Consider the following 16,662-nt stretch of genomic DNA (forward strand, 5'->3'; position numbering starts at 1 on the left):
ACATGTTCTGTATGCCAAAGCACGTGTAAGGGAACACGTGGTAAAATAATTTTGATAGGTAAAAAGTTAAAATTAATTATGATAGGTAAAAAGTAATTATTCTATTATACTTATTCTATTATAACTCTGTCTTATCTCTTTCTGCTTTCCTACATCTTTTCTATTACTTTATTATTATTATTATTATATATATATATATATATATATATATATATATATATATATATATATATATATTGTCTTGATTATTTTTATTCTTCCTGAAGAATGAAATGAGCTTTCATAATACACAGCAGATTTTGCTTATTTTATTTTGTAAGGAAAAGGAATGCTCATCAGAATCAGATAATTAATTAGTGAAGTTAGTTAAGAGAGTAGTGAAGAGCAGTGATATAAAAAGTTTTGTATTTTTGTATAAAAATAAATTTATATAAAGTAATTCTTTAGCTCTGTTTTTTTATAGTAGACTTTGTGGATAGGATATCAGTCAGTCGTGTGTTAATAAATTGTGTGAGTATGTGCGTGAGAGACTTTCCATTATGGTCACTGTGTCTAGGCCGAACTTTCAGTCCTTTCTTAATGTTGCAAGTGTCAAGATGAGTGCAAAATTTCACACACAAGGTCCTGAGCCTTGTTATTGCTTCATTTTTAATAATAGTAATAAGTCTCTAGGGTTTAAGGACAAACCTTAATTTCTGCTACATATAGCACTACAGGATAAATTGCTGTCTGGATATATTTCTTTGTTGTTATGTAATTTACTTAAGAACAACACACCATCTAAGGTTATGCATTTTTATTACCAGGACATCAGCATGTTGATAGAAGCTCAGCTTTGGATCAAAAATTGCTCCAAGATCTATGGCTGTTCACTTTTAGGGTGTGGGCTCCATGAAAAGAAGACAGAATTTTAGCAGGTGACAGCTATGAGGAGAAGATCATCTCTGATTTACTGGAGTTTAGGAGCAGCCCACAGTGGTAAAATTGGAGAGCTAACTTGGTGATCCTGCTATTTATAGATGTAATAGTGGAAACTAGGTCATCTCCCAGGTGGGTGAAGGGTCTTGTTGTTATGTGTACACCAAAATATCTTCTTTGCCATCAATAAAAATTATTGGTGCATCTCTGAATAGAAATCCAGACAAAAGTCCTCCTGTGGCATCCTAGTGAATTTTCTAGTGTGGACGGATTTGTTGTACCTAGGATAAACAATTCTGCAAATAGATTTTATGACAGCCAGTGTATTTGGAAAAATTATTCCACAGCATAGCTCTTTCTGGTGTTCCATGCCAGAAACTACATTTTTACAAACTTTCCACTAATATTATCCTAATATTATTCTTAGCTTATTAGGTAATAAACCAAAATTGTGAACAACTCCTGAAGTGTAAATGATGTTAATTTTTGTACAAAAAAAGCAAAAATTGTACGTGTTGCCCATTGTTTTTATTTATAAATTTACTTATTTATTTATAAATAAGTAATTAATAATAATTTACTTATTTATAAATCTTATATAATTTTTTTATATATTTTTTTTCAAATTGATTATTGCTTATTTACAGATATGGCAGTGTGGAGGTAGCATTGAATGGGTCCCCTGTTCCAGAGTTGGTCATATCTACAGAGGATTTATGCCATACTCCTTTGGCAAGCTGGCAGAAAAGAGAAAAGGACCACTAGTAACATTGGTAAATATCAGATAATTTATATATTTAAATTTAAGGTACCATACTAAATTTGATTGTAAATTGTTATACATGCCATTCTTCGCACACGAGAGAGAGAGAGAGAGAGAGAGAGAGAGAGAGAGAGAGAGAGAGAGAGAGAGAGAGAGAGAGAGAGAGAGAGAGAGAGAGATGTTCTGTTGTAAGCATAGTAAAAATTCTTCTCTGTGATATGGAGATGACTAAAAATGAGAGTGGTGTCACTCTTAGCTGCTAAATTGTTAATTACATTGAATTTCTTAGATCTAAAATTCTAGTAACAGAAATCGCTTAATAACCCTTCAACCTCAAATATTTCAAAAAGGAGTCCCCATTATTTGTCTGGCTTGAAAGATTTTTCACTCCCCACCAGTTGGGAGAAAAGGTATAGATTGGATCCCATCTCTGATGGGATTTTATTTATTTATTTTTTTTTAATTAAAGGGTTGTGTTAGTTACTCAGAGGTGAACTGTATTTTTGACTCAGGCACATGGGTTTTTCCAATGGTGGACAGGCAAATGAGCTTTGTGCATATGATGTAAAAAACCTTCAGAAGGTAGTTCATACACAATATTTTAGCATACGGCTTGCCATAAGTTTGATTATATAATATAAACAAGAAAAGCAGCATAATTGATTATATTTTTGCTATGATAAGTTATATTCTCTTTGCCAATTACTTTAATTATTCAATCATAAATCTAAAGGAAGAATGGACTTGGACTGTTATCAAAACAGTGTGCAGTGTGAATTTTGTCATAAAACATGACTACATAGCCAACTTCCAAAATTTTATCTTTTGCGTAATATAACCAATAATGTGCATATTGCATTGGTAAGTATGACTTGTTACGCTCATTCTTGCGATGTGAAGTTCGTGTCATGAATGAAACCAGGAAAATTTTGATATATGATATCTGCTTTATTAATGTGGAGATCTATATGTTTAACAATTTGTTATAATTAATTTTGTATGTTCCATAAGCTGTACATAAAGTTATAGTTTAATGCTGAAGTAATGTTGATGCCTTTGAACATAGGATGTACTCGTACAGTATCTGGTAAGCTTCATATATGTAGAGCAGAACTATATTATTGAAGGCCAAATAAAGCAAGGTTAACAGAAAAAAATCTCTTGTCTTTTGTACTGATCTGAAATTGAAATTATGGTGCTTTCCTTCTTATTAATTGTTCTTTGCCTTTCATTATAGAATTGCACTTGTTTAATAGAGATAAGACGTTGAAACTTTGGTTGAATGTGTCTTGAGGGGTGAACCCGAGCCTTAAGTTGTTTTCATGGTTGTAATTTTGTTAAATGTTCACTGTTTTGAACTAACAGTCAATAAGCCCAGTGATGGCTCACAGTTATAAATTCTCTCAACAATATCATTAGATAAAAGGATCTTAAACAACTGGTTGAAAATACAAATGTATATAGAGGATTTGAGATTAGAGGTGACCATATTTAGAAAATTATTTTTTGGCAAAAATTTGGCTACACTGGCAAAAAAAAATTTTGCCAATGTAGCCTTTTGTAGGAGTATATGAGAAGAGTGAGAACATCATGGCAGACTTAAATTAGAGGCAATTTGAGGAGAGAGAGAATTTTTCAAGAAATTTTAGATAAAGTAAGATGACTAAATCCCTTTGTACTAAACACACTAGATGAACATAATGATTTATAAAACTATAAATAGGCCAAATGTTTTGGAACTCTGATTCCGTAATCAGTGGTGAATTGTATATTTTGATATACTTGTTTTGTTTTGAGATGACATAAAAAATAAACCATCTTCTCAGGATCTCCTATGACTACTTCCTATTTTGTGAGTTCTGAACACAATGGTGCTTATTTTCAGTGGCAGCCATCTCGGTTCAGGATGGTAAATTAAGTAATCCTCCTCTTTTAGAGGCATCATAAGATTACATCCTTACCATGTACTTTTAATTTGATTTCAATCATACTGTACTGTAAAGATTAGAGGTGACCATATTTAGCAAATTACTTACTGAGAGGGCAAAGGCATAACCTCATTAGTTGACTTTCCCTTTTTAGAAAGTAGACAATGTCTATTCTCAGTAAGTAATAGGAGGAGGCATATGCCTATTGTACTTGACTTATTTTTAAATACTAAAGCTGTTTGGATCTTAAACACTCTCTCTCTCTCAAAATATATGGTGGTTATAGAAATAATCTTGTTGGCAAATATTAGCAAATTGCAAAATATTTGTGATTTGCTAATATTTTTTTTTCCAGTATCTCCAAATAACAGTTTAAATGTTTATTCAGTAATCACATGAACTCTTTACAGAATTACAAACGTGTAGTTGAAGTATGGTTGGATGAGTATAAGGAGTATTTTTATACAAGAGAACCAATGGCACGACAGTATGACTCTGGAAAAGTTAAAGAACAACTTGATCTTCGAGCTCGTCTTCAGTGCAAGAGTTTTAAGTGGTACATGGACAATGTGGCTTTTGATGTTCTTGTTAAGTTTCCTCTTCTACCAAAAAATCTGTTCTGGGGAGAGGTAAGAATCAGAACAAAATTCTAACTTTAACTCGTTTTTATTGCTAGCATTTCTCCTTTAACTCCTTTTGTATTTTGTTTTCCTTTCAGATAAATTTGTTTTACATAAGAGTGTATGTATCGATGGTAATAATATATTTCAATTTGAACTGTGATTCAAGATCAGTTACACCAAATAACTGGTTAAAGATCCAGTTCACTGAGGATGTATTGTGAGAATAATAAAAACACATGTCTGTGTAGGTCATTCCATGTGTAAATGTTATATGATGGTCCAAGTGATGTGGCTAGAAAGGAATACAGTATATCCTCGAATAATTTGATATCAGATTATTTTAAATGTGATCTATTTTCAAAGTTGCTACTCTTTCCTTGACCAATGATATAGGGTTTTATGTGAATTTCAATACAATATTTTGATAGGTCTACAATAAAATTCAAAGTCTGAATTGGGTCCTGCAGTTTGCAAATAGCTTGTTTGTATACAACAGCAGGCAAGTATCGTTATAATGAAATTGAAAATTTGATAAATAACATTTGTTTTTATTTACCAGTAGTGTTACTATGTTCAATAAACATGTAAATTACTGAATGGAACTGAATTTTTATGAGCTGTCATAGCTCTTCCTTCTGCTACATCTACTATAGCCATGTTTCCCCCTCAGTAAATCTTTGTAGCATGCATGTTGGGGCTTATTGTGCAAATTCCTGCGGTTGGAGCTGGTTTTCCTTTTGTACATGTTATGGCCTTCTTTTGCATGACATTTTTTTCAGCCCACTGTGGCAATGGCAAAGTGATGTGTCAGATTTTTAACACTGGCATAAGATGAATCATAAGATGATTTAACAATTTCCAAGCAATAACTAATTTCAATCAGAGCTGTTTTATGTGCAAAGGCCAGGTGTGCTTCATTCCTATCATTTGAGCTGGTTCTTCCACATGTGTTATGGCCATTTCACATCAAATTTTTACAGCCCACTGTGCTCATCAGCAAAAGCAAATGATTACAATTAATTGTCAAATTTTTAGCAATGATATAAGAGGAAACCTAGCTTTTAACTTTTGTTTCTCTATGCAAAGTATTTCCTTGTCTATTTGTAAAAAATTAAGCAATGCAAGAGCCTGACATTCCAACTGGAAGGTGGTTTTTATCCTAAAAAATTAGTTCATTCCCATTGCTCATATGACTACATTGTCATTAATTTTTAATGTGTTAAAATTATGCTTTTTTTGATAAATGCTTTGAACATTAAGTGCAACTAATAAATAAAATGTAAGGCTATTTTTTGTGATATATCTCTGTGGTATATCCCTACTTTGCTGAAGTTTAATTATGCTCTTTAACCCAGCAGTGGTGGCACCCAAAATGTAGCAAAAATGGTGGCAAGTCATCTAGCAGAAACCCAACTTTCTTTTCAATTTGGAAAATATTTTGGATTTTTTGAATTCTGCTTAAACAGTGCCAGTATTTCATCGTTCATCTTTTTCTAATGGATTTCAGTCCTTAATGTATGTACTTTGTTTTAACAAAAAAATTAAAATTTCAATATGTTTTAAATTTTTTATTATTTTTTTTTTTTTTTCAAAAAAAAAAAAATTAATTCTACTGAAACTTTCAGTTTTAAGCATAAAATAGAAACACCACTCTCTTATTTGATTCCATTTTCCAGTTTAAAAGACCGTTAAGTGTGAGAAATTTTAAACATGCATATACAATAGAACTTCAACTGTCAGTCTCTGTTAACCATCAGTTAACCCCACTACACTGTAATGCAGTGATATTGGCACCATGTGTCACTCAGTCTTTGTATACAACTCACTGTATATGGTTGTACTTTAACCTCTTCTTTTATATTTTAATAAATTTTACTTAGTAAACCCATTGAAATGATAGAGAAACGTAAATGAGTGGTGTTAGGATTATCACAAAAAATTGAAATAATCAATCGTCTAAGAAAAGCATTAGCATTAGTAGAGGCATATGATGCAAGAAAGCAAGCTTATTCAGCATCAGCCAAAAAAAAAACACCACTCCCATTTCACCCCTCCATTCGTTCGAAATACCTGTCCAGCTGAGCCTTAAATTTGTTTAGGCTATCAACTTCAACAACAAGTGATGGAAGTCTGTTCCACCAACCAACTACCCGCTGGCTAAAGGCAAATTTCCGCACATCTATCCTACATGTGTCTTTCCTCAATTTGAATTTATGCCCTCTCAGGTGATTATTCTGAGCAAGAGGAAGAATCCCATCGGCATTGAGCATGCTCAAACCATTCAAGGCCTTATACACCTCTATCAGATCACCTCGCCAGTGCCTAGTCTCCAGACTCTGTAATTTGCAAAGCTTAAGCTCTTTCTTCGTAAGAGCAACCCTTTAAAAGTTCTATAAGTATAGCATCGGTTTATGGAATAGGAAGAAAACAGTAAATGATAAAGCGTGATGCAGACAAAATTGAAAACCATGTGTTGAAAATGGAAACTACTGATGGTAAGGTTAAAGGTCGTGTAAAACAATGAAGCTTGCTAAAAATTAACAATTGGATACTACAGTGTTTCAATGGTTTGTCCAGAAATGTAGCCAGGAAACTCTATTGTCAAGACCTATAATAATCGGAAAAGCCATTGAAATCAATAAAAAAAACTAGGCAGATCCTTCATTCAAGGCTAGCATCGGATTGTTGGACAAATTTAAGTTTTGCCATGGTATTTGACAGTTGTTGATCCAGGGTGAGAAGCTAAGTGCAGATAATGCAGCAGTTTTTGTTTATCGTGAAAAACTACAGAAGGAAATAGCTGATCAAAGTTTGGTTAAAGACCAAATATACAACTGCGATGAGACTGGCCTTAATTGGAAGGCACTACCTCAAAAGATACTGGCCTCAATGACTGAACATATGGCACTGGGACGGGATATAAGATGCAAAAGATTATAATGGTATGTGCTAATGCCAGCAGTAGTCATAAATTGCCTTTGCTTGTTATAGAAAAATCAAAAAGGCCTAGATCATTTAAATGCTTTGCCAGTTAAATATTCGTCACAAAACGTGTGGATGAGCCAAGATATATTTCATGATTGGTTTCATAAAATGTTTGTGCCATGTGTAAAATCACATTTGGCATCAAAAGGTTTACCACAATATGCAATGCTACTGATGGACAATGCGCCTACTCATCCCATACACATATGTGATTTAAAATGTGATAGCAAAATATCATGCCACTTTCTGCAGGAAAACACAACATCTCTCATTCAACCGATGGACCAAGGCGTGATTGAAAGGAGTATGAAACATCGTTATTGCAAAATATTCATTAAAAAACTTGTTTTGGCAGAAATAAATTAGATTAGATAAGAGTTTTGAAAAAGCTACACTATAAAAGAAACAATTTTCAGTGTCGCTGATGCCTGGAATGATGTTCCAATTCAAACAATACAAAGAAGCTAGAATAAGTTGTGGCCAGAAATATATTCAACTGATACAGAAACCATTCCAAAAGAAGCTGAAATTTTGCATTTATGCTCGAATGTTCCTGGTTTTAAAAATATTTTGATGGAGGAAGTAAATGATTGGCTGGATATGGACAAAATGGATGTCGAATGTGAAATTTTAGCCGACAATGAAATTGTGCAAAGAGTGATGACAATTTCGGATAATTCTGAAACTGAAGAAGAAAAAACTGCTGCTGGTGGAACAATAAACATAATTAGCAAAGTGCACTGAGTGGTTCAAGGTACAAGAAGAAGCAATTGCTACGCAAGTGTTACTTTTGCGTAAAATTTGTGACATTGCCTCCCAAAAGGCTCGATGGGTAATGAAACAAAAGAAATTGACTGACTTTTTTAGAAAAGAAATTTAATTATGTAGTATTGTTTTCCTTTAAATTTCTTTAATGACATTAGAACAAAGTTGTATGTATGTAATATTTTTTCCTTTTAAATTTTTTTTATGACATTACTAAACCAATGTAAGTCAAAATATTAAAAATAGGTATGCATGTAGATTTTTTGATGACCCAGTAAAAAATAAATAATAATTAAAGTTTAATTAAATTTCATTAGGTTATGTATTATGTAATAAAATAAACAAGTTAGATGACTTGGTCTATTGTATGTAAAATGGTTTTAATCAGTAGCAACTGTGGCACTTGTGCTACTCGTGCCCAGCACGAGTCAAGGAAATGGATGAAAATTATGAATTTTGTACTTTTCATTCATTCAATTTTCATATTTGCAGTTCATAAGAATTTCATTGGTAGCACCGTAGACCCTACTTGTGCCATCTCTCATTGGCATGAGTTAGCAGCTTATTGTAGACTAATAAGTTAGCAGCTTATTGTAGACTAATAAGTTAGCAGCTTATTGTAGGCTCAAGTCATCATATCTGAAAACAAGTAATGTTGTGTATTTCAAGTTTATCACTTACTAACTTTTTTTTGTTTGTATGTCAGTTACAAATTACTGTTTTCATCTAGTCTTTCACCTTCTGTATAAAAAAATAATATTTATTAATGATTTATTTATGAAAAGATGAAATACTTCAATCCGTGCCAATGTCACTCAGCTTGGTAAGAGTTTTAATATACTTGCGATAGGTAGCATCTTGCTTCCTGTTTGCTTTCAGTTTGTTGTTTTGCATGCCGGTTCCATATATAGTGCTGTGATTGTTAAGAATTATTGTGTTACATATTATTATTTTGAAATCATATCCAAGATGGATGATTTAGTGTTATCATTGAAAGAAAAACCATTTGGAGGGCGAAACATCGCTGAGCAGAGAGAAATTATTAAGACAGGCCTTCCCAAGCCATTAATTAAGACAAAAGTAGGCAATTATTGATTTCAACATAAATGGTGCAAACAAATAGATTGGTTATGTGGAAACCTCTCGAGTGAAAAATTGTACTGCTGGCCATGTTTACTTTTCCAGCCCGAGTCAAATTAGTCCTGGACAGATACTAGTTATTCTAATTTTAGAAATATTTTGAGTGACAGCAATTATCACGCAAAATCTTCAAGTCATTTGAATAATTATAAGTGTTTGAAAATGTTTGGTCAGATAGACATTACATGTGCCATTAGTAGCACCGCGAAGTTCCAAAGAGAAAATTATAATAAACAAGTTCAAGAAAATAAGCAATATTTAATTAAAGCAATTAGCCAATGTATGTAAGCAAAAACTGCCACTACATGGACATAATGAAGGAGAAGATAGCTAAATAAAGGTAAATATTGTGAACTCATAAATTGAATGGACAGTGTTTTTGCGTCACGGCTTTCAACGAAAGAAGGGTCTAAACAATTTTCGGGAGTTTCTAGTACAATTCAGAATGATTTGATAGTTGCCATTGATAAGGTTATCAACAGTGTCATTCGAAATGAAATTTAAAATGCTAAGTTTATTTCAGTGCAAGCAGATGAAACAATAGATTGTGCAATGCATGCCCAACTATCTATAATAATTAGATATGTTTCAGGGTATCAAATACATGATAGATCTTGGGGATTTTATGATGTCAGTGTAGACAAAAATGCTGCAAGACTTACTGAAATGGTAATAAGTGTGTTGGAAACCTTTAGCACTGCAAAGAACAAGCTGGTCAGTCAAACGTACAATGAGTCAACAGGCGATGGCTGGTGAACATAATGGGGTTCAAACAAAGCTGAGAGAAAAGGGTTTTAAATTCAGATATTTTATTCACTGCTATGTGCATAAATTGAATTTAGTTTTAAGTAAACTATCAGAGAAAGTTAAAGGAGTAAAAGTTCTCTTTTCACGACTTTGAGTTTTCAGTAAACTTTCTTCAAGTACTAAATGAAAAGCCATGCTAAGAGAGTTCGATGTTAACATACCATCACTGTGCGAGACAAGGTGGTGCTGTAGAACTAGAACAGTGTCATCAATTAAAAGACATCGTGAAGTTCTAACTTCATCCCATCTTACACAACAGTGCACAATTGACTCTGCAGTAAGCTACATTACAGATACAATAATGAAAGCATCCGAGACTGCTATACCAAAATCATCATCCAAAATCCGGCTTCATCCAAAAATGTGGTGGAACGAAGCATGCAACAGTGCTAAAAAAGAAAGGAACAAATATTGGAATATTTTTTGAAAACATCCAACCACAGCTAACCTCCTACAGTTTAAGAGAGTCAGAGCTAAAGCTCGTCATATAAGACGGGAGAGTAAAAAAGAAGCATGGGCGCATTATGCCTCCACCATAAACAGATCCACGGATACTTCTACAATATGGAAAAAAATCAAAAGAATTAATGGTAAATACTCGCAGACAACTTCTCCTATTCTACTTGTAAAAGGGAAAGAAATCTCTGAACCTGCAGAAATTGCCAATGCCTTAGGTACTACGTTTGAAACGCTTTCAGCTGTTGCCACATATGAACCTGCATTTCAATTGCTAAAATCCCAGACAGAAAAATACAAACTAAATTTTAATACTGTCATCCTTCATTCTTATAATCTGCCTCTGACCATGAATGAATTGTGTAATGCACTTGCACGAGTGAAAAACAGTGCTCCAGGTCCCGGCGGGATTTATTACACCATGATCTGTCATCTAAGTGAGGAATCATTAACTGTACTCTTACAACTGTATAACAGAATTTTCTTAGAGGAGTATTACCCCACTAGCTGGTGCCATTCTTATGTGCTAGCCTTCCCGAAACCAGGGAAAGACCACACAGATCCCAAAAATTACCGTCCTATTTCTCTAACCAGTTGTCTGGGAAAAACATTGGAAAAAATAATTAACGCCAGACTGACATGGTTATTAGAGACTCAAAACATTTTAAGCCCAAGTCAGTATGGTTTCCGGAGAAAAAGATATACGCTTGATCTCATTATCAAGGCCGAAACAAATATCCAGAATGCGTTCTTGAGAAATGAACACCTAGTTATGGTATGTGTTGACATCGAAAAGGCCTTTGATACAACTTGGCGATATGGGATTCTTCAGGACATGCATAAATTTGGACTTCGGGGTCATCTCCCAAAATTTATTAAGAACTTTCTAGGCAATAGATCCTTTCAAGTCCGATTCCACTCTTCATTATCTCGAGCATATGTACAAGAAGAGGGAGTTCCCCAAGGATCAGTGTTGAGCGCCACACTCTTTGCCATTAGGATTGATTCTATTATCAAGTGCATACCTAACACAGTTGACGCATACTTGTACACTGACGATCTTGCCATGTCATGTCATTCTCAAAATATGAGACTTATTGAAAGACAACTACAAGGCACCATTAACAAAATAGTCTCTTGGGCCAAAAATAATGGATATCGGCTTTCTAAACCAAAAACGACTGCTGTACACTTCTGTCACAAACGTTCTTTACATCCGGATCCAGACCTTCAGTTGGATTCTCACTGTATTACTTTCCAACCTAGTATTAGATTTCTTGGTGTAATATTTGATAAAAAATTAAACTTCCTGGAACATATAAAGCATATTCGTATAAGTTGTCTTAGAAAACTAAATCTTCTCAGAGTAATTTCTTCTATGTCATGGGGTGCAGATCGTTACGTGCTGTTACATCTATACCGCTCACTGATCAGATCCCGGTTAGATTATGGGTCTCCTGCATATGACTCAGCCAGGCCAAGTGTATTGAAATGGCTTGACCCTGTACATCACAGTGCATTAAGAGTTGCACTGGGGGCTTTTCACACATCACCAATCTTAAGCCTGTATACCGAAGCCTATGAATCACCGTTACACCTTAGGCGGGAAACTCTACTACTAAATTATGCAGCCAAAATCAGCAGTCTCCCACATCATCCCATGTGGCAATGCCTCTTCACGCCAAAATGGAAAGAAATCTATCAAACTAAACGGCGTTACAACAAACCATCTGGCATTAGGCTTGAAGCTTTGATCACAAGCTGGGGCCTGAAGTTTTCTAACACTCTCCAGGATACTAGCATGGAAACGCAGCCATGGCTTTCCATGGCTCCAGTACATATTGATAGACATTTTCAGCAATGGGGAAAGAATAACTTCTCCGATATCAACATTAGACAAATACATATGGCTCACTCTACCGAGTTTAGCAGCTTCATTCAGCTATACACAGATGGATCCAAAACTGGAAATAAAGTTGGCACAGCTGTAGTACTACCAAATGCCACCATCTCCAGACAGCTCCCACCAGAATGCAGTACTTATACCTCAGAGTTATATGGTATTCTACTAGCCCTAGAGAATATAAAAGAAGCCTCGTACGCTAAATCCATTATTTATACGGACTCGTTGAGTGCTGTTAATGCTCTACAGTGTAAATCCTTCCCTAGTCATCCTCTGATACAGAAAATTTTAGCACAGTTATTAGCACTTCATGGACGTGGACAGCTCGTAATATTTTGCTGGATCCCTGGACACGTTGGAATCGTAGGAAACGAGCAGGCAGATTTAGCTGCTAAAATTGTTACAAATGTGATACCTATGAAAATTTATTTTGTTTCTCAGTGCAAACTAAACATAATTACAAATTAATAAGCTTTCGGCTGGGAGACAGCCTTCTTCAGATTGAATACATGAATGGCAGTTGGAATAGAGATGTGCACTGCCAGGATGGTGCGTGAGGCGCGTGGTTAATTGTTTGTTGATGTTTGTGGCTGTGACATATGGTGGTGACGTGGCCAGCGTTTGTCTATGGATAGAATTACTGCCTCTGTGATGGGGTTAACTTGGCAACCACTGTTCCTGTTCAAAGAGGCATCCGAGCATTTTATATTTAACGATTCCAACCAGGTGCGCTTTAGGTAATGGTGGGACCTGTCCACAACCACGACATCGCGGTGTGGGTCGATGTCGTGGTGGGTTGTCCAGACATGCTCGGCGATAGCTGAGTGTTCTACATCTGCCAAACGGATCGCCCTTTTATGTTCTGAGAGACGTTTCTCGAGTCGACATCCAGTCTCCCCAAAGTAGCAGCTGGTACAGTCACGGCAAGAGATGTGATAGACCAAACCACTCTGTAGAAGAGTGGGGACGGGTGTTTTTACGTTGGAGATAAGAGAACGCAGTTTCTTGCCTGGCAGTTGGATGCATTTTATTCCATATGATTTCAGGATTCTACCGATCTGTTGTGACAGGTTGGGGTAGTATGGGATAAATGCCCTCGTGGATGACTCGTCACTGTTGGCGTTGATGTTGGTTGTCACGTTGTCGCGTGCCTGTAGATCACACCTGTCAAGGACGTCAATGGGATAGCCACACTTCGTAAGGTCTACTTTGACTCTGGTGGTCTCTTTGCGTCTCTCATCTGCGGAGCTGGAATGTGTCCAGGCGCGAGTTAGCAAGGTTCGGGCAGTGGAGAGGAGGTGGCCCCGCGTGTGCGCTGACCTGAAGTTGGTAAATTGGCCAGCACACATAGGTTTGCGATAAACTGTCGTCTTCAAGCATGTGTCTTCGCGCCGGACAAGTGTATCTAGGTATGGTATAGAGTTGTTCGACTCCAGCTCAATCGTAAACTTTATGAAGGGCGATAGTGAGTTGAGGTGGGTTAGGAGTCGTTGACCTGAGTCTCTAGGGATGACAATGAACACATCGTCTACATAGCGACACCAAAAGGCGATGTGATCTGGCGCGTGTGTAAACGCACATCTCTCTAACTCCTCCATCACGATGTTTGCTGTGACAGAGCTGACAGGGGAACCCATGGCTGTGCCATGTATCTGCTGGTAGATTGAGTCATTAAACATGATTGCGCCCCCTGTTAAGCACAGTCTGAGGGCGGCAGAAATGTCATCAGGCATCAGCCTAGTTCTGTCGCTAAGGGTTTCATCGTTGTCCAAGAGTTGTTTTGCACAAGAGATCGCATCTTCCACTGGGATGGAGGTAAATAGTGATATTACATCGAACGAAGCCATGACTTGATCCTGTGAGATGGATATAGAGTGGATCCTTTCTATGAACTCAACACTGTTGGAGACGGTGTAGGTGGTCTTGCCAACTAGAGGAGAAAGAAGTCTCGAGACAAACTTGGACAGCTCGTAAGTCGGTGATCCACAGCAGGATACAATTGGTCTTAGTGGTGTGTCTTCTTTGTGCACCTTCGGCAGGCTGTAAAACCATGGGATCTGACACCCGGAGGCACGGAGGTGATTACGGGTTGACTGTGTGATTATTTTCTTGTTTCAGCCAGCTGTTGATGAGGATATTCACCTCTGACTCCCATCGTTCCAAAGCTCTGTTGGGGTTAACGGCTGAGGGTTTGTAGACGGAAGTGTCTCGTAAAAGCAGTAAGGCTTTCGCCATGTAATCAGTGTGGTTCATTACAACCGTACGACGGCATTTGTCCACCGGTAGGATGACGATGGACAAATCCTGTTTCAGTGTCTTGAGGGTAGAAATCTGCATACGGCTGAGGTTTGAAGAGACGGGGCGAGCATGGTGTAGAACTGCTGCAGTCTTCAACTGGATAGCGTTGGCTGTATCTTCCGGGATTTTTACTAAATGTGATACCATCAAATTTCAGGGCTCCTTATAGTGATCATAAGTCCTTTATCAAACAGACATATAAAGAAGTGTGGACACGCTTGTGGAAAGATCAGAAAAATAATAAACTTTTTGAAATCAAGAGAGAACCTAAACTGTGGCAATCCAGCCTGAGAACGAAACAGAAAGGAAGAAACTATTTTAGCCAGATTACGCATTGGTCATACTTTCCTCACTCATAGCTATCTACTAACAAACAGTGACCCTCCACAATGCAGTAATTGTTTATGCCCACTAACAGTAAAGCATATCATCATAGAATGCCCGCAATATCAAAAAGAACGGAAAACAGCTTTTTCCTCTAATTTTCATAATTACAATCATTTAACACTGCAGTGTGTCCTAAGAGATCGAGAGAACATAGATGACATTTTTCTTTTTCTAAAATTTATTAATAAATATCACCTTATCTGAACTGCTATCTTCTGTAAGAAAAACGAAGAAAATATCAGACAGTAATTAGCGCATTATAGCCTAAGTTGCTGATGCACCAATAAATCTAACAAACAACAACAACAACGACAGTGCAAGATGGGATGAAGACAATTTAAATGAAGCAGATTATCTGCTTCATTTAAAATTAAAATTTTAAATGAAGTATAAAAATTAATATATAAAATTATATATTAATATAAAATTAAATGATTTCAGTTTCATGTTTTTCATCAATTGCTTTGAAAATATATTATCCCAAGTGAAAAAAACTATTTTATCTTTTGCAATGTAAACAACATGACATGAAGTTTGCCCTACAGAAGATAAATGACTTTATTGAATTCATTGCGTGTAGTCGCACTGAAGAATCATAGCACAATATTTTTGAAGAAACCATGAAAGATGTAGAACAGTCAAACAATACAAATTCTCCACCAAGAAAAAGAAATAGAAGGCCAATTAATTACAAAACCATGTATTTTGAATTGACTGAAAATATACTGCTGTCATTGAGAGAAAGATTTGCTTGCATTCAAGATTGTGTTTTTTGAGCTGATTAATCTGAACATGTTTCAAGAATTTTCTGATCATTTTCCAATGCATCATCTTAATGCTGTTATTTTTTGGTTTTTAGGAGTATTAGCAACTAAGGCCATATTGCTCCGGGCATATGCGGTGGTCATTCCCTGACCTTTCCGCATCCTCCATATTTGGTGGTCATGGGCTCGAACCCCAGTTTAATCAAGAAGCGTGTGCTATGCACTGCTGCTCCTGCCCACCTGGCTAGGAAGGTGCCATATCTTAATGCTCTCCAAAACAAATATCCCAGTATAATAGATTACAAGCCCTAATCAACGAACTGAAATATGTTTATTGTAACAGTAATTTTAGAAAATGCAAATCAGCCAATGCTCTTTTAGAACTATTTCATGAAATAGGATTATTATCTGCCTTGTCAGAAACAATATGGCTAATTCAACTTCTCCTAACAATACCTGTAACTTCTGTTTCAAATAAAAGAAGTTTCTCAGTTCTTCATCAAATTCAATCCTGTTTGAGGAATACAATGGCTCAGGAAAGGCTCTCATCGCTAGCCCAATTATCAATAGAGAAAGAAATACTTGTTGATTTAGAAAGAAAAAAATTAATTGCATGACATGATTTTAGAAGAATTCGCATTAAAACCAAGACGATTTATAGTTTGTTCAAATAGGTGAGTTAAATTATTTCTTATTTAATCCATAATTATTTATTTATTGGCTGAATCCAGAGAATGGTACCCCTTACAAAATGGCGGAAAGAAGTGGGGGAAGGCAATGATTGACAGGTTGTGACACCGCCCACTCATGCGTTCCCCCTCTTTGCTTCAGGCAGATGTCACTTGTCAACTGCGCAGTCAAAATCTGAATTGAGCACGAGCAGACTTGATAAGTTAAGGTTGCCACTGGTTTTAATGTATGTATT

General features: G+C 35.9%; 1 protein-coding gene across 2 annotated transcripts in view; it reads left to right on the forward strand.

The window, feature by feature from the left end:
* Positions 1-16,662, forward strand: part of Pgant7 (N-acetylgalactosaminyltransferase 7) — a 103,045-nt gene that overhangs the window by 58,252 nt on the left and 28,131 nt on the right. For both annotated transcript variants that reach the window (XM_090385997.1, XM_090385998.1), the window contains 2 exons: positions 1,566-1,691; positions 4,020-4,238. In XM_090385997.1, the coding sequence (XP_090242123.1) occupies positions 1,566-1,691; positions 4,020-4,238 (345 nt within the window). The remainder of the gene's footprint in view (positions 1-1,565; positions 1,692-4,019; positions 4,239-16,662) is intronic.

Source organism: Mastigoproctus giganteus, chromosome 12, assembly GCF_048544385.1.
Source record: "Mastigoproctus giganteus isolate SK-2022 chromosome 12, ASM4854438v1, whole genome shotgun sequence".
Taxonomy (NCBI): domain Eukaryota; kingdom Metazoa; phylum Arthropoda; class Arachnida; order Uropygi; family Thelyphonidae; genus Mastigoproctus; species Mastigoproctus giganteus.